This window comes from Ceraceosorus guamensis (genome assembly GCF_003144195.1).
Source record: "Ceraceosorus guamensis strain MCA 4658 unplaced genomic scaffold IE81scaffold_26, whole genome shotgun sequence".
Lineage (NCBI taxonomy): Eukaryota > Fungi > Basidiomycota > Exobasidiomycetes > Ceraceosorales > Ceraceosoraceae > Ceraceosorus > Ceraceosorus guamensis.
This window is the reverse complement of record NW_020290021.1, coordinates 167115-194510: the sequence shown is the minus strand read 5'-3', so window position 1 is coordinate 194510 and position 27396 is coordinate 167115. Positions and strand designations below refer to the sequence as shown.

Here is a 27396-nt window from a genome sequence, read left to right as displayed (position 1 = left end):
CCGGCGAAAGCTGGTCCCAGGTTTGGCTCAATGGAGACGTAGCCGTGCGTGCTTGACTGTGCTGCTTCGCGGGCAGAGGCGCAGCAGAGAGTGGGGTTGTGAACGCACCGCTCAGCGTGGATGTCCCGATGGGTTTGGGAGCAGGCATATCACCTGCGCGCGAGGCGTGCGCACGGCGTTGGAACAGAGCGCCCACACCCGTGCTCGATTGAGCAGACGAGAAGGCCGTCGAGGACGAGAGCTCGAGCGCCGCGTCCGAATGCCCATTGTGCGTTCGAGCCGAACCGACCTGGTCAGGAGCCACAACGTTGCTGGCATCGAATGCCGCACACTGATTCTCTCCGTCACTCTTCTGCGACAGGTCAGCCCACGCAGACTGCGAAGCAGAGGTCATTGTGGTGTTCTGGCCAATTGCTAGTCTGAGCTCTGGTGGCGAAGCGACGGAGCAAAGCTTCGCAACGGTGGCTTCAGAAGTCGCCGCAGCGATCTTTGGAGCAGGTGCGACCAGCGTGACTGGAGTGAATATGCTGTTCGAGCCACCTCCAGATGCGGTGATTCCGTCGTTTGTCGCACCAGTGGTATCGTTGAAAGCGGTGCGGCGGACCCGTCTGAGCGATCTGCCATTCGAACTCTCAGGCCAAACGTCCTCGACCAGCGCTTCGTCATCCGATGCATCTGAGCTTTGCCCGGCGTTGGACGTGTTGGGAACGTCATTCCACGCCGACATGGGTTGGCCCTCGACACTCAAAATTGGCGCGCTCGAAGGGCTGCCAGGCTGACCACCGCTACTGTCGCTGTTGCTGCTGCTACCTTCCGAGAAGTTGCTCTGTCTGTCGATGAGCGCACTGCAAAGCGCTCCATGATCTGCGTTCGCAGCTGAGCAAATTCACGTTGCAGAAATAAGGTCAGCGCTGCTGTCACGGATCAGTGTCTCCTCGATTGTACTCACCAAGCTCCCAAGGCCCAAAGGCCGAAGAACCGCCCAGCAGCGGCGTCCAGCTAAAAGTGAAGGATGAAGTCTCCTCCCCAAGGTGCGAGTCTTGCAGCAATGGGCTTGCGCCAGTATGCATCGTGTCGAGAGCGGCTTCAGTGGCACCCTCGCTACTGTTTTGACAGCCCAGCTCCAGCACTGATGTGTCGAGGATGGCGGGCGAGCGGTACAGGGCAGGTGTCAGATTGGTCTGCAACGTTTCTAGTCGAAGGACCGGCGAAGAGGTGGTAGTAAGACTGTCAAAGGCTAGATGTAGTAGGCCCATACCACGCCTAAGGAGCGCTGCTGATCGAAGCTGAGGATAATGCGTGGGACGCGCTTAGGCTTCAGCGCAGGGATGATCTCGCTTTAAACGATTGCCTTCGTCCACGTTCCCCGCTTTCGAGCGGACAGACGTCTGACAAGAGATTTGTGCACAGGGCAGGCAATCCACGTAAGTGAGCCATGACCAACCAGGATTTGGTTCCGATAGTGAAGCACGGCAGGTCCGCAAAGTTCCCACACACGACTGCAGCTTACCGAGCCGAATTATCCGAACCTTTGAGTGCATCTGCAGCTCTACCTCCAACTACTCACCTGAGACTGGTGAGCTGATCAATGGCCTTTGCCGGTCCAACACTCCGATGGATGCTGAAACCGATGATGACGCTAGGACCGCGGGCTTGATGAAGCGACCGATGTACTCGATCGGGGACAGATCGAGCTGCTCGGTGCAGCCGCGTGAAGAAAGCTAAGCGCAAGAAACTGCGATGCGCGTTCGAGTGCGAGTGAAAGAGTGGCGAAGGCAATGAGCGTTGAGCGAGTTGGACTGTGGCCGGGTCCTGCCTCGGCGCGAGTGAAGGTTGGTGCGGCAGTTACCGAGGGCAGAGCAGTTGTAGCTCTACAGGGCTCTGATCGAACCCGCGGCGGCGGCGTTGACCTGAGACAAGATTTGCAGATGCGCACAGCGCTTCTGTACGATCCGAAGAGAATGATAAGACGGGGGGCGATCTGCCGAGCAGATGAAGAGGGGAGGCTAACGAATGAAAGAGTAAATGGGTGAGGCGAAAGGCTGGAGAAGAAGTAACGGCAATGGTGAGGGTGAGCAAAGTGAGACATGCGGTAGCAACGCATTGAGAGCGGGCAATCTCAACGGGTCCACATCGGCCTGTATGCGGCTTAAAGCCACCCCATTGCGGTCGAAGCTTGCAACGCTCGCAACAGCACAAGGTTTAGACTTGGGTGGGCATGCATGCGCATGACTAAGGATAAAGAGCCCCCGTCCGCGCAGCAATCAGGCTTGCCTAATCTGCTCAATGGCGACCTTTGGTTCGGTTTCGTAGCGGAGCGCGAACATGGACATGGTCTCAGCGCGCCCACAAGCGTGAAGCTCCCCAATTCTACGACCCTTTCTATGAATTCATGCTGAGCAGCCTGCCTGCACTAAGCCTGGACGATTGACGACTGTAGGTGCCTCTGAAGTGCACTGTTGCTGCGCTTGGCTCGGAGTAGCCGAGGAGGACCGAGTCGATCAGTCTACGATGAACTGTACTGTGACTGCAGCGCAAGCGCTTTGTGCGGCAAGGCATAGGCCACTGCACATCATCTTGGTATCGGTCATGGCAGTGTGCACCATCAGGGCGGTCTAGCCTTTTGCGGAGGATGAACGATTGGCTTGCAGAGCGCTTCCTCGCAGCAGGTTTGCCAGAGGAACCTAATCTTGGCTTCGCTAGCGCGGATGTTGGATTCGCTTGCGGAGCGAATCTGCCTCAACATCATCTGCTGGCGAAGGATAAGGGATCGTCCTTAGCGGTAGCTCCGTTGTTGAGCCGGCGAAGCCATTGGCGACAAAACGGAGGTGAATGAGCTGCCTGTCGTTCCTCTGAGTGCCTCAGTGCAGGCTGATCGTCAAGGCAGCTAATGTGCACCAGCAAGTTGGGTAGACAGATCATTTGGCCACAGCACTGGCACAGAGGTGGCAATCGAGATGACGGGAGTCGTGATCTGCGAGCCGGTCGGGCTTCTTGCCTGATGCGTCTGCCACCTGAGACATGTCGTTTCGTTGACGCGGTGGGGCGCGCAGTGCTGCAGACACGCGCGACGAGTCGTGAGTCTCGAGGTAAAGGCGGCATGAAGCAGCTGCTGCTGCAGCGTCACGCAGGAGCTCGGAGCGCGCGTGCGCGTCTTTGTGACGGCTGCGGCTGAGAGCATGCCCCACAGGCCTGCTTCTGCTCCATCCCTCACATGCTCCCTCATGGATGCGGACATGCAAAGATAGACGTGCACACAGTCATCAGCTCACGAGTGTGAAAGGTACGCAGGTCCGACTTGCTTCACACTTGAGGTGTCATTCGTCTGGGCGTCAATTCCTTGTCGATTGTGGTGCGATACAGATTGGTCCGAGCAGGTACATACAGTCTCGAAAACTTCGGCAACATATGATGGATCGAACCCGTGTTGCCCTTCTACAGTTCTCATCTGCTCTCGAGAAAAGCGGTCTTCTTTAGCAGCGAGAGGCCCGCCAATGTCGCCGACACTCGGCTCAGAAATCGCGACTGGCCAGAGGCTAAACGAACAAAATGGTCGCTTTGACGCCCCAATTTCGAGAACCAGGTGGCGAGCTGGTGGCATGACACCCTCGGCACCCACAAGTGGCGTCGACCGAGACATCCTTAGCGCAGATAGCGTGTGAACAGTATGCCGGGCCTGCGGATCGACCTCGCACCCTGCAAGGGGAACGTAATCCAATACGTAAAACGATCTCTGTCAGCACGTGCGACTATGGCTATGCGATCTGCGGGTGTGTATCGACCGTGATGAAGGTTGGAACATCATACGATCTGATGGCCGCTTGTGCATGCTGACGATCTTGGCAAGGGACGAGGTACGACAGCTGAAAGCACGAGGGCTATCACCGCCACGCATTGACGTTTCTTTGCTTTGGAGCGGCAGCTACCAGACTCGAGCCGGCCGGCCGAACGTCTACCGGTTTTGTGCAATACAATAGCCGATGAGGCTGCCGCAAATACGCACAATGCCGGTGCAGCTTGCAGTATATCTGAACGATGGTACCTGGCAAGGTGCACGACCTGTCTCGCTACCTCCACAGCCTGTTGCTCGTGACTCCTTTCTCATCAGCAGGTCTATGCCTCTCGATCGAAGCAAATGATCATGCGCTTGGGCGAGCGGTGGGCCTCTCGCGCTGAGATCGATTGGAAGTGAGACTTGGAGCACACAGGCTCTTTCTAGATGCCGTGGTGACCTTCGTCCTCTGCCCAAAATGCGATCTCCGAGCTTGCACATCGTCGCTGTCTCCACGTGCGCTCACGGCGCAAGCGCGCTACTTGACCGCCGGCTCATCGCGGTCGCGTAGCGCGCCCCGGACCACCCTTTCAAGCTCCGAGAGACATCTATCAGCAACGTCCGGCACACTCCGACGATCGAGCTTCCCACAAAGCGACACGATCTCGTCTCGCAACGCCCACTTTACGCTCTCCGACCCGTTCCTCTCCCTCCATACTTCCCTCCTCCCCACCCGCTGTCAAGTCTCTCTCACAGCGGTCGTCTCCCGCCTGGATGCTGCGCCAATCCGGCGGAGCCTGTCGACGGACCTGTTCGGCGACACGAGAACTCCCAGCGATCGTGTCAGACCCTGAGTCGGCGACCATTTAGACCAGTCTGGGCCTGAGACGCTGACGTTGGATGAGACCGTCCCTACGGCAATCTGAGATCGGGCAGCAACGCCAGAGTTGGATCAAGTGTGGGGTCTGCGCACCGATTTGAGGCGCTCCTGGTCGCACCACACAGCAGTGCAACGGCCTACTCTCCAATGACAATATCAAATTTGAGATAAAGGCTCACGTAGGAGCATGCTCTGACACCTGAATATCTGGTATAGAATGTGCCCTAGAGAGTCCAGACGCCGCGGTCTCGTTGGCGGAAGCGCTGGGCTCGGGCAATGGCAGCCCAAGACTGTCCTGCCTTTTTGGGTCAGCACATCCACCTCCGCTGCCGCTGTATAATGGCGCATTCTTGCGTCGATGTCTCAAATCGCTCACCCCCGCTTGGGTCGCGTCTCGAAGACCAAGCTGACTCAATCGAGCTCTCTCGTCCTCGTCGTCCTCTTGCGTCCATTCTCTGTCGATTTCGCCGCTATTCCTGGGCGAAGTTGATGACTTCACGCCTGGATGGGGCTGTGCCAAATTACGATCATGCGAGCCGACCAAGCCCAGGGTCATCGTCGAAAGCCAACCGCGAGGCTGAGCTCTGGCCCGGTTCCCTGCGTGCGCTTGATTGCGCGCAGCCGCGTTCGAGCTTTGCGCGTTGAAAAGGCTAGACGTGAGGGTGCCGGTCCTGTTGTGTCCTTGGCCAGAGAGAACGCGGGAGATACGCTTGCCTCCCTCGAAGCTCGATCGGCCCGAAGAGGAGGCCTCATTAGGGGAATCTTGCTCCGAGTCCGAATGGATGGCATCGTCCGGATCAGTAGCGAGCAAAGGTCGAACGTGTCGTTTCCAATTGCCTGACCAAGTCGATGTGGAGCGTTTCGTCTGGATCAGAGGCGGCTGTCTCTGGCTCTCGACGGGAGATAAAGCTGCGTTTGGAACCGAACTTGGTGCAGATCGTGGGTATTCCCACGACTTGAGGCCGCGACCTAGCACAGGCGAAGGCATCATAGTGAAAGTGGCGGGATCTGTTGGACTGAAGGGCGAGGGAGGGGGCGAAGGGATTCTTTCGCTACCCCGACCGTTGGCAGAAGTCGCACTCGCCAAAGCATCTGCACCGGGCAAAGGGACTTCGAATGGCGAGGGTAGTTTCTCGAGCTCAGCAGCCAGCCAGCTCCGTTCTGGGTGCTTGCTAAGTAGACTTTCCAGTTGACGAGCCAGCTCTTCTGCTGTTCGAAATGTCAGACCGTTGCGACGATCCTTGACCAGCTCGTCCAGGCACGGAAAGTCAAGCGCGCAGACCGGCAAGTCGCAGCCCAGCATGTCGACAACCTTCATTGGGAGATCTAGACCAGACGAAGATGCATGCAGAGACACCCCAACGTCCGCAGAACCTGTTCGAAGGGAGCGCCTATTAGCCGCTTCTGAGCGCGGTTTGTGGTTGCGTCGCCCACTCTTTGCCCGCCAGACTCACCCAGAAGGACCGGATAGTCTGCAGCCTCCAACCACACCGTCCTGATGCGCACCCACTTCCATTCTTCAGCGGATTCGAGCCTGGCAATCTCTTGCTCGTAGTGTGCGCGAAGCTCTCCCTTCCCCGTGACAAGGATCAATACTTTGGGCAGCATCTCAGCTGGCTCATTAGGCAGACGAGTAGGTCCAAAGGCTTCTTCAGCGGAGACGGAAGCTCGCTTCCTGCTCTTCTCTCGCATAGAGCCAGAGGCGGAGCTGGCATACTCGACAGAGCCCGAGCCCGAGCCGGTCGCACGATGGCTCGAAGAAGAGAGCCTCCTTCGAGCTCTATCAAAAGCGTCGCCGCTGGCGATGGGCTCTTCCAAAGTGGGTGAGGACGCAGATGTCTGGTTAGCTTCTGCTACCGCAACCAGTTGTCGCGCCCGACGCTCATAGATGCCAGCGGCCTTGAGCAAGATGGAAAAGTCCTCATCGGCTGTCCAGGAGGTGGAGCTCACGACGAGAGCGGGCCTGTCGTCCCTGAGCAGCGACTCTGGGGAAGAAGCCGCCTCAGGCGAGCGCTGAGTCACAAGCGCGGCGGCAGCTGTCTCCTGCCTCGCGATCTCCACAGCTGAGGGTCCGCTCTCGGAAGTGAAAGGCGTTGTCCGTGGCAAGCTATGAGCAGGCCAGAAGTCGTTGCAGGACGGGCTGATCGTAGGCGCGAGCGTGGTCCAAAGCCGATGCGTCTCTTCCGGGTTCCTCTTTCGAAAATGAGCCGGCGGTCGGTCATATAAGGTCAGCTTCTTTCCCCTCAATGCCCACTCTTGCGCGAGCCGTGTGCGCATGGCGTGGGTGACAAAGAGGTGTGCGTACGCATTCCTCCCCGTAAGCCTCTCCAGGTGACGCGCAAGGGCGACGAGGGGAGACTTGGCGCCCATGCGCAAGGCGAGAATGGTGTAGCCGAGATTGTGCCAATCGATGATCACCCTTGACTGCAGTAGCAGCGAGGCGACTCTGACGACGAATAGCGTTGGCAATGCCGGTGGTGTCTGCAGATGAGAGCAGTAGATTACCGAAGTTAGTATATCACATTCATCGATGAGATGAGGTGAGTGAAGATCAGGACAAAGAGGAGACGCGCAACTTTCTCAAAAAAGGCTCACCTGGACAAGCAAGAGCTCAGGAGGTGGCTGCACTTGGGTTGTAAGCTCGAGGAAAAGGACAGCGCTCTGCCATAGCACCTTGAAAGGCGCAACAAACGCAAACAGTAGCCTCGGTAGCCTCGCGATGTAAGCAGGTGGAGTTGCCAGATGGTGATGCTTGATGGATGATCTCCTCAGGTTTGAAGGGACAGCGACGCCTGTTCAGGTTCCAGTGAGGGGTGAACACTTGAGCGCGCGGTGCTGGTTCTGAGCCGGACAGGATGCATCGGCACTCACCAGCATAACCGACAACGGCGACTCTCCAGCCCTCGTTTGCCAGACTATCCACATGATTGCACATCCGCGGACTGCGACCAATGTCTCCCAATACCACCACTGCCGCACTCCTGCCCAAGCTGGATTTGCGCGTCGTCGAAGGCGCTCTATACAAGGCGACCCATAAAAACAAGAACAGCAGACCCAGCAAGGGTACCGAGATGAGCAGAAAGAGGAAGAGCAGAGGGACCAACATACTTCTCTCCAAGTCAGGCGAAGTACGAAATGAGCGTAGGGGAAGTGCTGACTGGAAGATTACGTGCTCGACCAGCGAGGCTTCATACGAGGCGCGAGAGCGAGGACGCGGTCAACTCGAGATGCGTGTATGTGGGAATCGTAAAATGCGAATGATGTGCTCGGGTGACGTGTTGGAAAGCGATTGAGAGAGATGCTCAGTGAAGTGCCTTGGGTCCCATGATAAGCTTGCGGCGGGTCTTGCTGACGGCGACGATGGTGACGATGGTGACTGAGAAGCACATCATGAGCGGCGAGCAGCAGTCACGAGTCGAAGTCGAACCGAGCGAGCGCGAGGCTCAACCCATAAATAACGCCTTTTGGCCCAATTTGAAAGTTGGATTCTTGATTCATTTTGACGTCCTCTTGCATGCATGCGTGCCGTGCCTCGTTGCAGCGCTCTGTCGTGCGAGGTTCGCAGCATCGGCGCGACTTTGCGTGGTTTGACCGCTGCTGCCGCGGTGCTGGGACCCTTGCAATTCGTGATCACGTGCGCGGCACGCTGCGTAATCCTTCAGGAAGATCCAGCCAAAGAGGTGCTTCTTGCTTAGCTTTTGCATGGGTACGCATCCGCTTGAGCTCGCGTCTCCGCTCTTCTCATCATCGCATCGCTTGCTACTGCGAGTGAATGCCACGACTTGAGACTGAGCCCCACCAACAGCCGCGACGGTCATGTCACAGGCTCAAACTCCCACGAATGGCTCGGATGGAGCGGCTGGCAAAGTCGCAGCTCCACCAAATTCCAACGGCGCAACCCAAGCCGGTGCTACGTCATCCGCTCAAACGGGCAGCAATGGACCAGGCGGCGGATCGCAGCAACCTCACGCTCAGCCCAAGACCCAACCAGGACTTTTTGCAAGAAGGTTCCCAAACGCTGCGGCTGCTGCTCAGAGGGCGAGACAGAGCGCTGGAGGTCAGGTCGCTGTGAAGGTCTGGAATAACAGGAGGTACTTGGGTATTGGAATTGCTGTGACATTTTTGGGGACGAGCTACATCAGCGGCAAGATAGCTCAGATGTGAGTGCATACATGCGCCTCACAGGTTCCACTCGAGGCGTAGGCTGAGCTTGTCATGGCCCACCCAACGTTGCGCGGCTTAGCAAACGGGATCACGTAGCTGATGATGTGAGTACAACGGCACCACATTCATCGTGCTAGCAGGGTATCTGCTCCATGAGCTGCACTGAGACTTGTCCGCCTTTTGATGGTCTCAGTCCTGGCTGGTATGGAAGATCTACGATGGCGCCATCGTCGAGGCTCGAGGCCCCACGAGTCTGACGGCGCTGCTCGGCGGCGCATCAGCAGGCGAGGATGCTCCTCGCGTCATGGAGCTGTACGAAGCCGTGCGGGCTCTCAAGTGGGCCAAAGGCGACTCTCGCATCCGAGGGCTCATTGCCGACTTCTCAGGCCTGCACATTCCAGGAAGCTCAAGAGGTCCAGGGCTGGGGTTTGCGCAAATCGAAGAATTGACCCAAGCCATACACGATTTCAAAATCGCAAAGAACGAAGAGCTGACGGAAAGGCAGAAGGGATCAGCAGGCAAAATTTTGCAGGTCGAGATTACTAGGCCGGGACATAAACCGGAGATGATGAATGCCGACTCCCTCGATGAGGAGCAGCTCGTCGCTTGGTTGTCCGAAGCCGACCCCAAGCTCAAGCCCGAGCAAGCAGAGGCCAAGGTCCAGCAGCTGCACAAAGCGGTGGATCGTATCAAAGCTTCGGCGGAGACAAAGGCAGCCACGAAGGTTGAAAACGGCCAGGGAGCGGCAGCTGGACCTGTGACGCGACAATTGCCAGCCACGATCGCCTGGACGGATACGTTCAGCTCTCAAGGCGCGTTCCTGTTGGCGTCCGCTTTTGATGAGGTCTACATCCAGCCATCCGGCTCCGTACCTCTCAGAGGTATTGGCGGCAGCATTACCTTTTTCCGGCGAGCATTGGAAAAGCTAGGCATCAAGCCTCACGCAGAAGCTCGGCGAGAATACAAGTCGGTCGTATCCCAATACACGGAAGATGGCACATTGACCGAACCTCAGCTACAGAATCAGGCTTCATTGCTTGGTGACTTGAATCGAGGAATGTGCTTTGCGATTGGCGTCAATAGATGGCCTGACATGGACCCGGACGAAGCTGCTGACAAGGTCGCGCAACTAGTCAAGAAAGGACCCTTCTCGGCCAACGAGGCCATCAAAGAAGGTCTCATCACTGGTACGATGTACAAGCGAGAGCTGTTCAAGCAAATCGGAGGACAAGAAGCCAAAGTGAAGGTAAGCATTTAGATGGGCACGGACCGAGCGAAGCCCCTCCTTGACCAGCACTTCTCCTCTTTCCCAGAGCTTCCCACTGTACTCCGACATCATTGATCGCACACTCGCCAAGCGTTTACCGGACTCTTACAAGAATCAGGTTGGCGTCGTATACCTCTTAGGGGGCATCAGTAGCGCTCCCGGGGACTTCACTGCCGCGCACGCCATCAAGGGCCTTCGCGAGGCGTGCGAGGATGATGAAATCAAGAGCATCGTTCTTCGTCTGGACACCGGCGGAGGATCTGTGGTAGACAGCGATTCGATCTACGATGCCGTGAGGAGATGTCAGGAAGAGTACGGCAAGCCTGTCATCGCAAGCTTTGGAAACGTCTCCGCTTCTGGAGGGTACTATGCTTCCGCTTCGGCAGACGCTATCTTGGCATGCGAGTCCACCATCACCGGATCCATCGGCGTGGCTGGCCTCAGACCAACGATTACGCGCAAAATCTTTGATCAGCTGGGCATCTCCATGCAGTCTTTCTTCACGGGCAGCAAGAACGAGTCGTTGATGCATGAGATGAGCGAAGAGTACCGCAAGAGGAACGCAGAGCATATTGACGAGACCGTGAGTCTCGGCCCATTTTCCTGCCGAGATGGCGAGCCCGTCTCATCGTCACTGACCCTTCCATCTCCACAATAGTACGACGACTTCTTAAGCAAGGTTTGTGAGGGTCGAGGTATCTCTAAGGAAGTCATCGAAGAGCTTGCAGGAGGCAGAGTCTACACTGGTCTGACGGCGCTCCTAAAGAGCAGGCCAGAGGAAGAGCTGATGGGCGACGAGGCTGCCTCCGAGACTCCGAACGCGGCCAAGAAACCCGTGAAACTTTCCTTCAGATATCGACCCAAAGACATCACGCGTCAAGGCGAATTTTCGACCATTGCCATTGAAAGTGACGCTTCCGAAGAGCAGGCGGGCACTGCTTCTACCTCCGCAACTGCATCTGCTACGGAGCAAGAAAAGCAGGACGAAGATATCGTAGCCCAGGCCGCTAGATTGGTGGCTGAAGAGGAAGGCTCGATCGCTCTTGCTGCTGCTTCAGAGACCGCAATTGATGGGGAGGCGGAAGACCAGCTGGCCGAGAAGGCTCATCAGGTTGCCGAGGCTGAGCGTAAAGCTGATGAAGAGGAGAAGGCTGCAACCGAAGGGGCTGCAGACGTGCCTAAGGGTCCGTATGGACGAGGACTCATTGATACCATTGGAGGCTTGGGCGAAGCTGCGGCTTTGGCGTTCGCCACCGAGGTCTCGTGAGTTGTCATCGAGCCCTCTGAACGTCCAGGACTTCTTGCGCTTCCGATGCTGACTCGCTGCGTTGCGCTCGTGCCCCCACAGCATTGAGATTCAGAAGCTCATTACTGAACATAAGATGACAAAGGAGCAGGCTATGCAAGCTGTGAGACCCGGTCGACCACGCGTCATTGACGAGTCGGGGCAAATCAGCTTTGAAGGCGATCTGTGAGTTTGAAACGGAAGTTCTATCATCTTCGCACACCTCTTATTCACATGGTCTGACGCCGCCTTTTCCTCCGACTCTACTGATGCAGCGAGCTAGTGCGCTTCCCGCGGGAGAAGAACTTCTTGCAGAGAGCGAGAGATATACGGATGGGCAAAGCGGATCGACCCTCGGTGCTAGCCCTCTTTGGTTTCCCTGGTCTTACGGCAATCGCAAATGAGATGGTAACCACGGCTGCTAGGTCTGCCGTCAGAATGCTCATTAACCTCGACAGCGAAGCGTGGGCTCGAATGGTGGAGGAGGAAGTCGCGAATGCGTCGAACGAGCAGAATCGAATGCGCGCTCACATGAGGACCGGAGCTTGGGCTCGTCCTTGATGTCCTGTGTCGCCACAGCACAAAAGGACCAAAGAAATCGTCCACCCCTCAGCACCAATATTGACGCATCGCTGCTCCGTGTCGGAGTACGCAAATCACAGCAAGGCTCTGGTCAATTAGATGCATGCATAGTCTACTGCGGTGACTCGCTTGATCTGCTACTTTCGCTGCAGATCGTGTGGCGCCCAAGGTGAGAGATCAACGAAATCAGTCGAGGTCCAATTCCTCTCCCCCATCTCCGGCAGATTCTTCGGTGTCTGGCCTCTGTACGCCCTTAGGTGCGGGCGGTTGCTTGACGATGACTGGAGCCGGCTGCGAGCCACCTTGGGGTCCTCCGCCCATCAGAGCTCCAAGCATGTCCTGCATAAAGTTTCCCTGCGGCTGATTGGACCTGACGTCAAAGTAGAGCGTCGAAATACCATTGATCGTCTTTTGAGAAGGAAAGAGGTTGTCAGGAAGCAGCGCATGATTCATGACGAGGGACCTAGAGCGAGCGAGCATTGGTTCGCCACTCACATCACCAACGAATTCGTCCGCTTCCAGCGCAGGTCCTTCCCTCTGGTACTGCTGAATGAGTCCTCCCCATGCATTGCGCAGCTGATCGCCAACCCTCTGACCCGACTTTTTGACGCTCACGGCTTGACCCACGAGAGCGAGTGTCATTTGAGCGAAGTTGAGATCCGCGTTGGCCGTCATGTACAGCTGCAACGGATCGGATTGCACAGTAGTTGTTCCCCCGACAGGCGAGAACGCCTTGGGATTCGGTTGAGTTGGCAATAGAAGTTTTGGATGCTTTGTGACGAGCTCTTTGACGTAGGCAATGAGGAATGCTCGAGAGCCTGTGAAAGCTCGAGCGACAAGCAACCTGAAAGCATGGGGCTTCGCACGTCAGCTGAGGTCAGGGGCCCGGCGATTGTACCTCTGCTAAAGACTCACGGCAATAGTCCTCTCAAGGCCCATCTTCCTGATGCTGACCTTGCGATGGTTGCCTGATCCCTGCTCTCGCCTTTGGCTTGAGACTCTGTCTCCGCATGCGCATACAGCCAGGTCAGCTGACTGGAGGCGAATTTGGTAGGAGCAGATGCATCAAAATGTTGAGAAGCTAAGCTGGCGTTTCCGGGGGGCGGTGCCGAAGCTGCGAGGAGGTGTCCTTCTGCCGCGTAGAACTCGCCAGCTGAGGGCCCAAAAGTGGCATATACTGGTCAGGTGAAAAATGGCGGCTGCGTAATGCAGCAAGTCTCCACTCACAGGCTACAAGAGCTTCTCCCAATGCCAGACGCAAGTGCCCATCTCCAGCTGGTGCACTTGTCACCTTCGCAGACCACCTGCAAGGGTATGGAACGAATGGGCAAGGGATCAGCTCAGAGGGACAGTTTCAATGACTCAGAAACCTCGCTCTATGCTTACTTTATGGCCGCATCAATCACCTTCTTGCGCCAGAAGTCAGGCTTGGCAGCTTTGACGATCTCGAGAATTCGACCTTGAGGAAGCAGCGTCTCACAAGTCAGTGTCGGAGAAGGTCGTCAGATCAACACAGCATGTGTGTCTCACCTCTGCTGGTCTCGTCGCTAGGTAGTTCAGCTTGACCATATACATCGATCATGTAAACTCCCAAGTCACAACCGGATCCTTGCTCTCCCTCCTTCAGCAGCTCGACGGCTCCCCCGTGCAGCGATTCGATGGCGCCTGCATAATCCTTCTTCTTCAATTGTCGTACGGCCTTCGTTCGCAGCTTCTGATGAAGCTCATACCCACCCATGGTGAGTTGGACCTGGAAGCGAGGTTAGGATGGAGGACCCCCGGACGTTGGCTCAAATGTGTATCTTGATGGACTGCTCTGAGGTCTCCTCGTGCGGGTGCAATCGAGGTGGCACTGTGCAAAGGATCAAGAGAAGCACGAAGGTCGCGGCTGTTGTTGCTTGCGTCCTGACTCGCTAGTCGCTAGTAGTCGGGAGCACGTTCAGCATTGTGACGGTCGTGCATGATGAAGCAGCCAAGATGTTGGGTCCTTCGATTAACACGTGACTTGACTTTACGCGATTTTTTGTACTACTCACGTGACTACTCAAACTCAAGACTCGTGACTTTTTGACTTGTCCCGCGGGCCTAAATCAAGAAGTCATGAGTTCGGCACGCGGTATGCTGACTCGGGAGGATGATCAGGCCATGTTCTAGCTCCGATCCATCTCCTCAGGCTCGTGCGTGATCACTCAGCCTCTCTCTTCAGGACAGGGGTCTCAAGGTAGTCTTGAGTGTGGACCCAGCGCATCCGAGGTGTGGATGCTCACAGACTGACGTCACATCGACCGATCGCGAGAGCGTCGGAGGGGCCCCCTCCCAACAAACGCACGGATCTCCTTTGCGCATCATCGCGCCGAGTGTGTCTGACGCTTGGGCCTTCAACGTGGATGAGATTCTCGAGCTGGCAAGGCAGCACTTCGTAGCTCTCACTGCAGTAGTAGCCGGTCGCATTCATGATTGAAGTGCAATCGACCGGCATGTCAACGACGAATCGGCATCACTCACGACTCGCCTGACTGATTGCGCTCAGTCAATGGACGTCGCGCGACACAAGCATCGCATCGCAGGTCTGTCTGAGGTCTGGAGGGGACAGCAAGGTCTTCTAAGACTTGGTTTCCCAACGCTCTGGTCGACAGGCAAATCAAATTCTGCACAGATACACATACACAGATTGCAGGCGCTCGACTGGCCCGAGGCCTCTCCTTCGTCTTTGCCAGTCATGCAATCCTGAGATCAGCGCATACATTCACCAGGCCACGAAGCGACGACTGTGCAAGGGCCTCTTTGATCTCTTTCGCGCAAATCAAGCGCTAGCAGACAGACGCTGGCGCGGTCTGTGAGGAGAGCTTCGAGCCAGCTGTCTTATAAAGGAGCACGTCGGAACGCTCCTTGTGGGTGCCCTTGACGCGCTTCGCTCTCCTTGTGGACACCACTTGTAACACCATCAACATCAATTTCGATCTAGCCTTTGCAGCGTAGGCCAAGTCTCCCTCCCCTGTCATGACGAGCAGCGCCGACCTCAAAGAGCGGGCTGCCGTCATCTCGGCGGGCGTGAAGCTGCTACCAATGCTGCTCACCCACCCGCCTTACATTCCTGCAAGCATGAAGTCCGACGAGCTGAATCAGCGACACCGCTTGCTAGACATGCAGCCAGACGAGGATGGCTACCTCTTCAGCGATGTGTTTGGTCATGCTCCTGGCACAGCTACGCGTGTCACTAGTCGCATCCAAGCTCTCCAGCAGCAGCTCGAAGCGCTGCTCGGCATACAACCGAGCGCTGCCAGTGCTGTCAAGAAAGTAGTCGGCGAAGTGACTTTCAGCGCTCCAGAGCAGACTTTTGCGCTTGCTTGTGTAAGCCTAGGCAACATCAACAGCAAGAAGCCTCTCCTCGATCTGGTATTGCGCAGAGCCATGGGCGTCTCGGAGGACGATGCGGAGCGAATTTGGAAGTTTGACAATCTCGTTCCCGCCGGCACCCTGCCTGGTGCGTGGGTCAGCAGTCTGCAACAAGCCTACGAGACACACCGACAAGAACAAGTCCGTGCGAGTATCGCCCGTCAAGCCGGTCGCGAACGCAACGTCTCCGTGGACAGCACAAACGTACCGAATTTCGATCGCTCATACAGCGACAGAAGCCTTGGCACCACGCGCACGTACAACTCTTTTGCCACTGCAGCTTCGAGTTTCGAAGAAGACCATATCGCGAAATCTCAAGCCGATGCTTCGGCCAAGCCCTCTCCTGGTGCTGAGTACATTACTGACCCGGACGAGTTCTGGGGCGGTGTGGATGATGGTGATGACGAGGACTCAGCCCAAGACGAAGCTCAGGAGCCTGCCACTGAAGCCCCCGAGGCAGAGCAGAAGGCTGAGGATGATTACTGGGCCCGTTATGACTTGCAGCAACCTGCGGCGGAAGGGCGTAGAAGCTCCGTGAATGGCGAACAGCACGGTGGCGATATTGACGGCGTAGGCTCAACGCAAGGCTTGTCATCTGCCCACTCAGCGAATCATTTCAGCGACTTTTTGAGCGTAGGCTCTGCCATTGCCGGTGCCGAACACCGAGAACTGAGCCTGCACGCTGCTGGCATGTCTTCGCCGGTCGAAGTCCATAATGAGCCCGCACTAGCATCCGGCGGTCTCACGATTCAGGCCCTTGATCGTCACGATGCAAAGCCACAACAACCACAATGGTGGGAAATCCCGAATGGAATCACGGAGCGCGAGCCTGCTCGACCCAAGCTGGGCCGCTTGTCATCAATCCGCTCTGACGCCACGGACTACGGCACTGAGACATTGCAGGATCATCGGTCTCAAAGTACGCATGCCGATGGCATCTCCATGTTACCGAACACAAGTGATATATTGCCTCATGAAGATCCCGATGTTGGCGTCGAGGATGATGAAGAGCGGGGAATCGCGGACGTTGTAACCGGAGAGGACTTCGCACTCGACCCTATTCCCGAAGCAATCGATCATCAGGCCACGGACGACCCTTATGAGGATGAAGAGTCAGCGAGTCCAAAAGATTCAAAGAAGGACAACTTTGGACTGGACACCATTTCTGACAAGACCGGTGGTCATGACTTTGACTTGGATGAACCCGCCTCTTCGAAAGCTACGGCTCCGGATGTTGGTCAAACAGCGCAGTCAATCGTAGAGCCGGATGGCGACGCTCTAGTCTCGCAGGCCGGTCCTAAAGTGATGATCGCCAAGCCAAGTCGTGATGACCTCGTTGCTGATAGCCCTCAAGCTCCCAACGACGAGGAATTAGAGGCAGCAGAGGCTGAGGACGAACTAGGAGCTGTCCTCTCACGGTCTCGAGCCGGTTCGCTGCTTCCTTCCTCCCCAACTGCAAGTCTGAGCAGCGTCATGGCCCCGCGGCCCCCACGCAGCGTTGTCAGTGTGCAGTCATCCTACGATACTCCAGCAGACATGGAGCTTGCCGACCTCGAAGCTTTCTACAGAGCACGCGATCAAAAGCGTCAAGAAGAGAAGCGCGAGCGAATACGTCGGGGCGGGCAGCTTCCAGGGATTGACGATGACGAGAATCGTGGAGTCAAGTCGCCTAGTTCTCATCAGAGCCCCGCGACACGCGAGCGAAGTCTCAGCATCAAAGATCTCGACCCCATCACCGCTCTTGGAATTGCACCCAAGTCGGCTCGTGAAAGCGACCAGCCGCGCAAGGTGGTCCGCAACGCTTCCATGGATGCTCTCAGACGCCTTGCCGAGCAGCAAGAAAGAGAAAGCAATATGCGATGGGGTGGTGTTGCCGGCTCGGAAATAAGTCGTCAATCCTCGGGCTCGAAATCGGCACAGAAAGGCGGCGGTTTTGGTAGCTTCTTGCAAATGGCGCCGAGCGAAGTCACCGACGTCAGCTCCGTCTCTTTCGCCAAGGAACCGCCGCTGCCATCTCCGACGTACCTGCCTCAGGTCAATGACCCATTTTTGCCACAAAACGAAAGCGAACATCAGGCTACTTCGACACTGGAGGCTGCTGATGAGGTACCTGAACTGTCTCAGCCTAATGAGGAGACCAACGAATCCGATCAACACGCATCCGCCCTGTCCAGAGGCCGGCTTCAACAAGGCGAAGCTGACACAACTTTGGAACATCCTGAGGGCACAGAGGCTCGAGGAGCGCCTGAAAATGAGGCTGCAGATGAACAGCACGATTTGGACCTCACCTTGGACGACGAAGAAGCCACGAACATTGGCCATGCCATCGCTTCTGAGATGCAGCTTGACACTCAGGAAGCTCAGCGCGTTACGAAGGAGCTGGACAAGCAAGATCTGGATCCGCAAAACTCGCAGGTGGCCATCGGCGAGGACAAGTCCGATGAGAATGATGCAGTGGACGACGAAAGGTTCAATCAGAAAGAACTTCACCTGCCGCTGCCGGAGGCAAAAAGCTTCCTCCCCTCCGAAGCCTTCAATCTCAAGGTGCGACACGCCATCGATTCACCCAACGCAAGCGAAGGCGATTCCCTGGTTCGTCAAGTGACAAATAGCATGCGCGGTCACGGCAAGGGTCGGGCACGAGTCTCGCCTGGTGGCAGCTCGGTCATTGCTGCGAGTGACAGCTTCATGCCGAGCGCAGCTTCGGACGCTTCCGTGCGTCCACTCTTTGGCAGTCGTCAGGGATCCTGGCCTTCGCAGACCGACTCGCCCGACTCTGGACCTGGTAAGCTCGCGGCACGCGCTCTTCGTCCTGCGCGCACACGCTTCAACCTGGAAACGTTTCAAGAGACAGACTTTGACGATGGAAAGTCGATTTCCTCGACGCAGCAGCAGCTTGGTCTGGATAGCCCCAGCGAGGCCCCGGTGAAGCCAGGCGTGGGAGTCAGCTCAAATCGGTCTGACCTCGATGGTGCTAGCAATGATCAGTCGATACAGTCCAAGCCTGTCAAATTCCGTGCAGTTGGTTCTGGTCCGCCTCCTAGTGCGACTTCTGCTCATACAGCCAACATGCTCCACGACTACCTAAAGCAGCAGCGTCGACAAGCTCTACAAAGTAAACGCGACCGTGTCGTTCAGAAACAACAGCAGCGCACAAAGTAAGTCGTTGAGCTTGTGGGCCCAACGTACCAAATATGTAAACTCACCCTCTTTGCACGTCCTGCAATCAGTTCGGAAAAGCAAGTACAAGACGCCGGCTACTTCAACATAGACACGTACGACGATCGGACGCCCATGCCCCTTGAGCGTGACGCTCAACAGCTGGCTTCGGGGTTTGCTGACGGAAACGAAGCGAGGCCGACAAATCCACGTGCGCTCACGAGCACCACCTCCCGCACATCTTCGACCCTTCGCGAAGTCGACGATATGATGGCAATTTCGAGGGAAGCCGCTCGCAACAGCAAATCCAAGGCCGAGGCTGAGAGTCTTGAGGCAAGGGAAGAGCGCAACGTGCCTCAGGATGAGGATGAGGAAGGCGAACAAACCGGCCTTGGACTGAGCAAGAACGCCGTCCAACCGGACGAGTCGCGAAGCGTCGATGAGTCGTTGGACGAAGACTTCGATGACCAAGAAGCTGCCGAGATTGACGCAGACCCCGAGGCTGACCGACGCGTCTTTGGTCAAGAATCTGAGCCTGTTTCGCTCGAGCTTCCCCTTGATGAGGATGAAGGGCCTGTGGCAGACAGCGGCGCAGAGGATGAGGAAAGCGACAGAGCAGCTGAAGATGCAGAAGGCTTCACCGTCAATGCTGAGCAGCCAGAAGGCGTCGAGGACGAAGATGAATCCACGTTCGAGGAGGGCTTTGTTCGACCCATTGCTGGACGCATTCTTGACCAAGGAGATGGCGAACGGACCAGCTCATGGAAGCGTCTTTCGCAGTCTCACGACGTAGCCGCCGGCGCCGTTCTGCCCCCATCCCCGCCTAGCGAGGAGGAGAGCCTGGGCTCTTCACACGACAATGTGCGAGAAAGCTGGGTGCAACAGGATCCCTCCATGCTCAGCACTCCTGCCATCAGGGCCGGCAATCAAGCAGACGAGTCGATGCTGCTACAACCACTGCACCCGAAGCAGTCCGAAGAGTTCAGCATTTCTCCTGCAGCTGCAACGATCGCTGAGCCGCAAGAAGAACCTCGCAGGGTCTCGGGCATCGGAGCTCGTCATCAGGGGCAGCTACCAAATGGCGTGCAAGAGTCTGAGCCCATGGATTTGCATCAGGCCCGTAGTCAGGGAGCACAAGCAGCTCGTCTACGTCGCCAGGCAGCCATGTCCATCAGACGTCGCAACGACGCTGCAAAGGCCATTCTGAGAGGTGTGTGGGATCTGTTGGAAGAAGCAACAGCGCCTACCGAAGGCGCTCAGGACAATGACGCCGCAGGACGCTTGACCGAAGGAGAATTTGTGCGACTTTGTCGTGAAGTGGCTCGCGAGCAGGTGGCGAGACGTGGCGAGGCCGACGAGGCGGACCAGGAGCAGGCTTTGCGACCGCTTATCAAGATCGTCAAAGGAGACGGAATCCCAAATGGTGGTGACAATGTTGTCGAGGAAGACTTTGAAGAGTAGCAGCTGGACCTGGACCCTGATCATTTGTTTGTATACTATATCTCGTTTCTCACCCCCTGACGCCCTCACACTCGTTTGCCAGAAGATTGGATCGCCTTGGAAGTCTCACTTCAATCTTGGCATTTCCGCGACTTTACGCTCATTTAGCCCGGCGTTGATCTTCATCGCCCCGTGAGAGTCACTTTTTGCATGTATTCCTAAACAGCCTCGTGCTCGGACACAGCAAGGCTGGGCAGAGAGCACCACTCGTTTATTCCTTGGTTCAAGAATAATTCAATTTGGTTGGACGCCGATCATCTTAGTCCAGTCGACCACCGACCAACCCTTGTGCTTGAATGCGGAAATAGCTTGCGTCTGTTGATTAGCGTCCAGCCATCGAGGTTTGCGCCACTGCCTAGGCTCGAGATCAAGCAGCTGACCAATGATCTCGGCCGCGAAGTATTTGGGAAAAGTGTTGCCACCTTTGGATGCGCCCTTGTAGCCGTACGTGTCCTCGTCTCCTTCCATCAAATCGCCCTCTTCTATGATGTGCCCATAACCCTTTTCGCCCTTGTAGTCCCACATGACGGCAAAGTGAGGTAGGTTCGGCACCAAAGATTTGCGAAAAGGTCTTGCAGAAGTGAATTCGATGAGCTTTTTGTTCTGGGACCATTCTTCATCGACGGTCAAAATTTCTTGCTTGAACGATGCGGGCAGCTCGCTGAAGAGATCGTGAGGAACGGGGATAGCTTCGATGGCAGTGTGCCGCTGATGCTTGATCGATCTGACCGTCTCGCAAAAGATGTAGGACTGTTGGCGAGCATGCGCCATCTGCATGAGACACTTCATGAAATTCTTGATTTCGTCCCAGGTGTCATCATCCGCTTCCAGCGAGCTGAGGTAGTGCTGCATAGGCACGATGAAGCAGTGGCCGTCCACCAACGCTTCGCCCTCTGGCAGAGCGAGGTAGCAGAGCGTTCCGCTGCTGACAACTGGTGCTCGGGGAGGCTTCGCGCCCTCCTCCTGCCAACAGTACTGACACGCATCCAAGGCTTTCTTGGTTTTGGCAAAGTCCTGAATGGCAAATTGCCTCTTCATCGCATCCGTCTTCATCTTTTTCCTTCCCAACCTCTCTACATTCTCGTCCATGTAATCCAAATCGTTCTTAAAGTTCGAGTCGTTCATGATGCGCTTAGCAAATTCGGCGTCCATGTCTTTCTGGTCAGAGCTTCCCGCTCCAAATCGTTCTTGCCGCACCAGCTCAGCAAGTGTTACCTCGTCGTCGTCAGCATTGTAGCGCAGACGCTCGCCCGTCTTTTTATCATGAGATTCGAACTGCGAAGAGGATAGGGTGCTTGTGGATCAGTTAGTGCCGTCGACTTCGCTCTCCACCGCCAGCATCGCTCAGCGCACCCTTTTGCGATCAGGATTGTTCTTTTCCGCCAAGCGATTGCCGCTTGTAATCGACGTGGGATTCTGAGCAGCCTGACCAGATCCCACATCATATAGGCGTCCGCGCGCGTCCAAAGTGGGAAGAACCTGTACTGTTGCGCCCTCATCAGCATCAGGCCGTATATGCTGTGCATCGGTAGGAAAGCCTCCTCCTCTATCACCCCCCGTACCTGATCTCGCCTTCTCCCTTTCGAGCTTGGCGCGCAAGCTGGTGGCCTGAGACGAACCCGTCAATTCTGCTCGCAGCACCTTTGCTTCTAGTCTGTTCAGCGCAGTGGCATCCATGGGCGGTGCCGCAGTTTCGCTGCTGGACTCTGCAGCCGTTGCGGTTCTCTGATATGGTGCAGTGGCCTGATCGGCTGGCAGGTCATTCCGGTCTGCGCGCTGCTCTTGCTGCGAAAGCTGCGAGCGACGCGGCACGGTGGGTGTGAAGACTGACGGAATGGGTGTGCCGGGCTTGCTACCATTTGCCGGACTCTCGAAACCGCGCTGCTGAAACCGTGTCGAAACGGAGGGTGGCAGTTGTGCAGATGGAGTCCCGGGATTGCTGCTCTCGCCAGGTCTTCTGAAGCTAGCCCTGCTGCTCGGCCTCGATCCTCCTTCACTTCCTCCCGGCGTGCTGAACATGAAGCCTTTTCTGGAGGCGCTCGCTGCGTTCGGCGTGTTTCTGCCAGAACCCCCTGCACCGCGAGTCTGTGACCGATCTTCGATGAATTGCCTCTCCGCTCGAGCCTCGTTGAAGTCGGCCATGCTAGCATACCTCTCCAGCGCGACTTCCTCCAAGGGTCTGTTCTGCTCCTCTGCTGTCTCGTACACCCTTCTGAGCTTCATCATGCGCCATTGGTAGCCAGAAGATCCATGGGAAGGGGCATTTGTGGCTGCGGCGTGACGGTTGCTCGATGCGATGAGCGCTCAAAATGGGATCCGCACGTTTGCCTCGCGCAGCCGCATCCTGTACTCACGTGTTGTCGAATACTCATCGAGCGACTTGCCCTGAACGAGCTGCGTGTTGAGCTCTCTGCTACTGATCTGAAGCTTTTCAGGATCCGGCTTCTCCGGTCTGGGCTTCCTGTCTCGATCTTTGGCCAAATTGCTGAAGGGGTCCTGATCAGAACCCTCGACATCGTCATGAATGAAATCTCCCGTCAACGGATCTCGACGTTGGTGCCTTGGCGCTGGAGCGGTGATTGAGCTTGCATCGTGAGCAGCGACGGTCGCTCCTTCAGCCGTAGATTGCTCAGAGGGGAGCATGCCGCTCTTCAAAGCGAGTGACTCAGAGGTGGGAATCGTATGGGTTGCAGCCTGATTTAGACGAGGTTCGTAGTGGAGCTCTCAGCTCAGACACTCTTGGCGAGCGAATTGCGGACACAGTTTCTTAGATCTTCATCACTCACCTCGGCTGCGCTTGCGCCAGCACTCGTTACAGGAGCTTCATCCTGAAAGTTTGGATCGTCATCGACTATGACGCTCTTGGAAGACCCGTGCCTTGTCCCGCTTCCCTGCCCATGCTGGTCTCCTTGCCTCTCTTCCTCTCGCCTCCTACGTTTCCTCTCTCTGCGCTCTTTTCCGTCCTCGTCATGACGTTTAGTGTCACGATGAGAGCGCGAGGAATGATCATGTCGAGACGATTTGTCATCTCTCCGTTCGTCTTTGCCGTAGTCATGCCGCCTCTCCTCGTCCCGATGATGCCCCCGCTTGCGTTCAGGATCCGACTTGCGATGCCTCTCGCTGTGAGATCGATCGTGCGAGTCTCTCTCCCGCTCTCGTTCGCGGTGAGATGGACGCGATGCGCGATGGGTATCCTCACCCTGGCGATCACCGGAGGGTCCAGAAGATGCATGTCTGCGATGTTCCATGTTCGTCGAGCGTTGAGATAGGAGTGAGGCTGTTAAAAAAAACACGTAGTTTGTCAGGTGAGCAGTTGGTGGAGGCGAGCTTGTACGTGCAGTCTGCGGAGGAGTGAGGGAGTTAGCAATGCAGGTGGAGGTGGTCTGGGTCAAAGATTCGCGTCCCGAAGGGCTCAGGTCGCGCACGTGATTTGCTGCAGGTCCTCGCAGATAGTTCGAGAGTTCCTCGGGCAGGGCGTCTGCATTGCGCAAAGTTTTACCACGTGGCGGAGCATGCAGGCGCATGCGCCCGCTCTTCCTTCACCGCAGCCTGCATCGAGACCTTAAGCTATCGGGCCAGAACTGGACGCCCTCATTCAACCATCCGCCCCACGAAGACTCTCCCAACAAACACTACCGACTCAACAATTCGGCAAGCAGTTCGTCAAGTGAGTAAGCAGTGCTTGCTTGGTCTCATCGCTCGAGCGGTCCGCTGACAGCCTTTCATTACCACCCACAGAATGGTGAGCGTTTGGACCAGTCTGGCCTCGGGGACAGAACAGACATGGAGGCTGAAGCGAGGGTTGAGAGCAATGCTGGGAGGCGAGGTATCACGATGTAGCTGGTGCCATGATGCCGCACTGGGTGTAGCCGACGCTATGTAGGCGTTGCTTACAGCATGTGGGGGCAGGCGTTGCAGCGAGAGCTGGATTGGCGCAGGATCAGGATGACGAGCGAAGCACCGGCAATCGAGTAGGGCGCGGGAAGGAACGCGTTTCGTTAAGAAAGTGGATCGGAACAGACACGGATGAGCTCGTGAACACTGCGCTGACGAATGTTGCATTTCATCACAGGTTCGCGGTCCTAGAAAGCACTTGAAGCGTCTCGCGGCACCCTCATCATGGATGCTGGACAAGCTCTCTGGCACCTATGCCCCTCGCCCTGCGCCCGGTCCCCACAAGTTGCGCGAGTCCTTGCCTCTTGTCATCTTGCTGCGCAACCGTTTGAAGTACGCCCTCACTGGACGTGAGGTGACCGCCATCACGGCGCAGAGGTTGATCAAGGTGGACAACAAGGTTAGGACTGAGCCTACTTACCCAACCGGCTTCATGGACGTCGTTTCCATCGAGAAGTCCGGCGAACACTTCCGCATCCTCTACGATGTCAAGGGAAGATTCATCGTTCACAGAATCACTGCAGAGGAGGCTCAGTTCAAGCTTCTCAAGGTGAAGAAGGTACAACTCGGCGCTCGTGGTGTCCCTCACGTCGTCACCCACGACGGACGCACCCTCCGTTACCCAGACCCTCTGGTCCGCGTCAATGACTCCATCAAGTACGACCTCGATGCGCAAAAGATGGTCGATTTCATCAAGGTGAGTCGCAGTGGACGAGATGTCACACGATTTATTCCTGCAGACCGTCTCTTCGACCACTGGTCACTTGGCTAACTCGCCTCCCCGCAAACTAACAGTTCGACACCGGTGTAAACGTCATGGTCACTGGTGGTCGTAACCAGGGCCGTGTTGGTGTTGTTTCTGGTCGCGAGCGACACCCTGGAGGATTCGACGTGAGTCGCTGGCCCGCTTCGAAGCGGCGTGTACGTCTGGAAGCAGGATGAGCAATCATCAAGCGACCAAGTCGTGCACGTTCGCCTAGAGCCCCACGCGTTTTTCCAGCTTTGCCACGTCTTCGACAACCGTTTTGCCAACATCTGCGACTCTTTCTCTCCCTAATTTCGGGCTCGCGCAGATCGTCCACGTCACCGACGTTCTCAACCGCTCTTTCTCCACTGTGAGTCAGCGCGCAGCGAACCGATGCGACGTGGCCGCGCCTTCACTCACACTGCCGTCTTCTCTTGCACGCAGCGTTTGAGCAACGTCTTCGTCATCGGCGACGGCTCCAAGCCTGCCGTCAGCCTGCCCAAGGGTGGTGGTGTTCAGCTCACCATTGCTGAGGAGCGTGACCAGCGTCGTCGTCAGAAGGAAGCCGCTAGCGCTTAAAACGGACATGTGTTGCTCTTAGCCTCCTGTCCATTTGCGCGCGTTCCTGCCTGCCTGTCGCTGCCCTCACTTCACCACAAATCCAGTCTCTTCTCAGATCCGCGAGAGGAGCAGCTGGCAAATGATCGTGATTTCGCGCGGATCTCTATCCATGCGACCGCGCGTCCTCGCATTCTCATGCATACTCGACGTTCTGATCTTTGTCTCGTCCAGAGCAGAGAGTCGTCCGTCGATCTACTACCGCCTTTTCCATTACATGTAACAACCCACCACGCCTCTTGACTTGGTCACCTATTGCAGGACGCCGAGACCAAAAAATGCAAAAAGCAAGCTTCTCGGTACTCTGATTATGTCATGCGCGATGATGAATGTTGTGTGCATTCAAGATTGACCCCACTTATGGTAGGAAGCTGCCGTGTGTCCTGATTTCGGTACCGTGGGGAGACGATCGAGCGCATGTGAGCGCGAGAAGCATTCACGATTGTGATTCAATTTCACGCGCACACAAATAATCTGGAATAATCTTGCAGCGCTTAACCACCCTAGCCTGCTACGCGACTTTATACTCAACTGACGACTGACGACTTTTGACTTTGACGCTCAGAGGCAACGCAACGTGGAGCGTCGAGTGGGCACTTTCCTCGGCATCAGCATCTCACACTCACCACCGACACTTGAGCGACTCTCAGGACTCTTCTTGCCGGAAATCAATCGTCTATCCCGCAACAAGTATTGACAGCTTTGCAGTCCTCCAAACTCCCTCACACATTCAAACTTGCCGACCGTCCACATTACGATCGGCGCCTGCAGACCCCGACATCTGCGAGCAGCCAACGAAGCGTCCTGTTGCGTCTGCTGCGTCGATCCTTGTGGGTCTAAATTAGGCTTTTTGCGCATCCCATAGCGCAGTGTTGTCATCGATTTGCGGGCACGGATTTCATCGCACGGAACTGTCGAGCAGGAGTAGCTGAAGCGCAACTTTCCCAAGGAGAAGGGGGGACGGGAGATTATCAACGATGCTGGCACACGATCTGTGCGCGATGATCCAGAATGGAGCTCGGGGAAGGATAAGATCCGTTCCTTTGCCTTTCACCAAACGAGCGCTCAATCTCTCCTCTGTTCTTCTCAAGCACGGCTTCCTCTACAATGTCACCCTGGGAACTCATGAAGGCCCATCTCCCTCATCCTGGCATCAGGCAACGTCCGACGGTTCTCGAAAGATCTGGCTAGATATCAAATACACATCGGATCAATCTCCCGTCTTGCGTCAACTCAACGTGGTCTCCAAACCCAGCAAACGCATCTTTGTGGATGAAAAGGACTTGTTGTTGCTTTGTACGGGAAGGAGAGCTGCTTTCGTTCCCCCTTTCAGGACCGGCGAGATTGGTATTGTGGATGCGGGCGAACATGGCTGGTGCGAAGCTAGGGAAGCCATAGAGAGGAAATGGCAGGGAGAGCTGGTGGCTCGAGCAATGTGGTGAGTTGTCTTGCGCTTCTTGTGGCTGGTGAAGGAGAGGCGATTCGAAAGGAGACTGCTCCGAGCAGAAAGTTGGGTCTGCTGGCCTAGGTGTGCGTCAAGGCATCCACCACGCACTACGTTCACAACCCTCCCCACAGGAAGAGGGAGGAGGGTGATACTCGCATTGAGTCTAATACGATGCAACACTTTTTTAAAACTGACGCCCCAATTTGATCTCCGCTTCGCCCTCCAGATTATCCGCCGCGAAGAAAAAGTTAGAGGGGGTAAAAGCAGGAGCAAGAGAGCATCGCTTTGGACCACTTGGGACCAACTCCAACTCCTCAATCGATGCGTCGGCTGTTGGCGCTTCCTTCATTCCCACCGCTGTCACTCATCGATATCTGCCCCACACGTGCGACGAGCTGCGCAGCTACGCTCGTGGCTCAAGCTCATCCTTTGGTTGCGTTGGTCGCGACGAGAATGTGAATGCCTATGGCTGCGGCAGACTGGAAACACTGCAAAGGCGGGGACCTATCAAGATGCTATGAGCAATGACATGCAGCTCTTGTTGGCTAACGCCTCGAATGAAGTTTTGGCAGAGACCCTAGAGCCACCGGGACTGCCTTTTCCTGCGTCGTCGCTTCGCCTTGCACTCACTCATTTTCTCGCAACAGCTTCATTCAAAATCCGCACACACGCGCGCGCGCCAAAGTG

General features: G+C 56.3%; 8 protein-coding genes across 8 annotated transcripts; 4 read left to right on the top strand and 4 right to left on the bottom strand.

The window, feature by feature from the left end:
- Positions 1-1358: 1358 nt before the first annotated feature.
- On the bottom strand, positions 1359-2243 carry IE81DRAFT_115227 (hypothetical protein). The gene is made up of 2 exons (XM_025510127.1): positions 1568-2243; positions 1359-1388 (listed from the first exon to the last, which is right to left on the bottom strand). The coding sequence occupies exon 1, from the start codon at positions 2102-2104 to the stop codon at positions 1640-1642; it is 465 nt and encodes a 154-aa protein (XP_025369940.1). The 5' UTR covers positions 2105-2243; the 3' UTR covers positions 1359-1388; positions 1568-1639.
- A 3664-nt stretch (positions 2244-5907) lies between these two features.
- On the bottom strand, positions 5908-7613 carry IE81DRAFT_323129 (hypothetical protein). The gene is made up of 3 exons (XM_025513840.1): positions 7524-7613; positions 7248-7444; positions 5908-7133 (listed from the first exon to the last, which is right to left on the bottom strand). The coding sequence occupies exons 1-3, from the start codon at positions 7585-7587 to the stop codon at positions 5979-5981; spliced, it is 1416 nt and encodes a 471-aa protein (XP_025369939.1). The 5' UTR covers positions 7588-7613; the 3' UTR covers positions 5908-5978.
- Positions 7614-8363: 750 nt separating this feature from the next.
- IE81DRAFT_323127 (hypothetical protein) lies at positions 8364-12341 on the top strand. The gene is made up of 7 exons (XM_025513839.1): positions 8364-8812; positions 8896-8920; positions 9010-10062; positions 10130-10666; positions 10742-11346; positions 11432-11554; positions 11644-12341. Exons 1-7 carry the CDS (start codon positions 8469-8471, stop codon positions 11927-11929), a joined length of 2973 nt encoding a protein of 990 aa, XP_025369938.1. The 5' UTR covers positions 8364-8468; the 3' UTR covers positions 11930-12341.
- On the bottom strand, positions 11742-13898 carry IE81DRAFT_341182 (hypothetical protein). Its single transcript, XM_025515641.1, has 6 exons — positions 13481-13898; positions 13337-13409; positions 13178-13254; positions 12866-13103; positions 12446-12794; positions 11742-12358 (listed from the first exon to the last, which is right to left on the bottom strand). The coding sequence occupies exons 1-6, from the start codon at positions 13686-13688 to the stop codon at positions 12137-12139; spliced, it is 1167 nt and encodes a 388-aa protein (XP_025369937.1). The 5' UTR covers positions 13689-13898; the 3' UTR covers positions 11742-12136.
- A 777-nt stretch (positions 13899-14675) lies between these two features.
- IE81DRAFT_115129 (hypothetical protein) lies at positions 14676-18726 on the top strand. The gene has a single exon (XM_025510126.1). It carries the CDS (start codon positions 14951-14953, stop codon positions 18506-18508), a length of 3558 nt encoding a protein of 1185 aa, XP_025369936.1. The 5' UTR covers positions 14676-14950; the 3' UTR covers positions 18509-18726.
- A 1513-nt stretch (positions 18727-20239) lies between these two features.
- Positions 20240-22648, bottom strand: IE81DRAFT_289722 (hypothetical protein; the record flags this gene model as incomplete). The annotated part of the gene is made up of 3 exons (XM_025511827.1): positions 20240-21280; positions 21359-22275; positions 22360-22648. 3 exons carry the CDS (start codon positions 22646-22648, stop codon positions 20240-20242), a joined length of 2247 nt encoding a protein of 748 aa, XP_025369935.1.
- Positions 22649-23744: 1096 nt separating this feature from the next.
- Positions 23745-25223, top strand: IE81DRAFT_347145 (hypothetical protein; the record flags this gene model as incomplete). Its single annotated transcript, XM_025516123.1, has 6 exons — positions 23745-23831; positions 23902-23976; positions 24078-24596; positions 24695-24790; positions 24880-25014; positions 25089-25223. The coding sequence occupies 6 exons, from the start codon at positions 23745-23747 to the stop codon at positions 25221-25223; spliced, it is 1047 nt and encodes a 348-aa protein (XP_025369934.1).
- A 581-nt stretch (positions 25224-25804) lies between these two features.
- Positions 25805-27283, top strand: IE81DRAFT_301592 (hypothetical protein). The gene is made up of 2 exons (XM_025512239.1): positions 25805-26700; positions 26936-27283. Coding segments are annotated over exons 1-2 (462 nt in total). The 5' UTR covers positions 25805-26239; the 3' UTR covers positions 26937-27283.
- Positions 27284-27396: the final 113 nt, after the last annotated feature.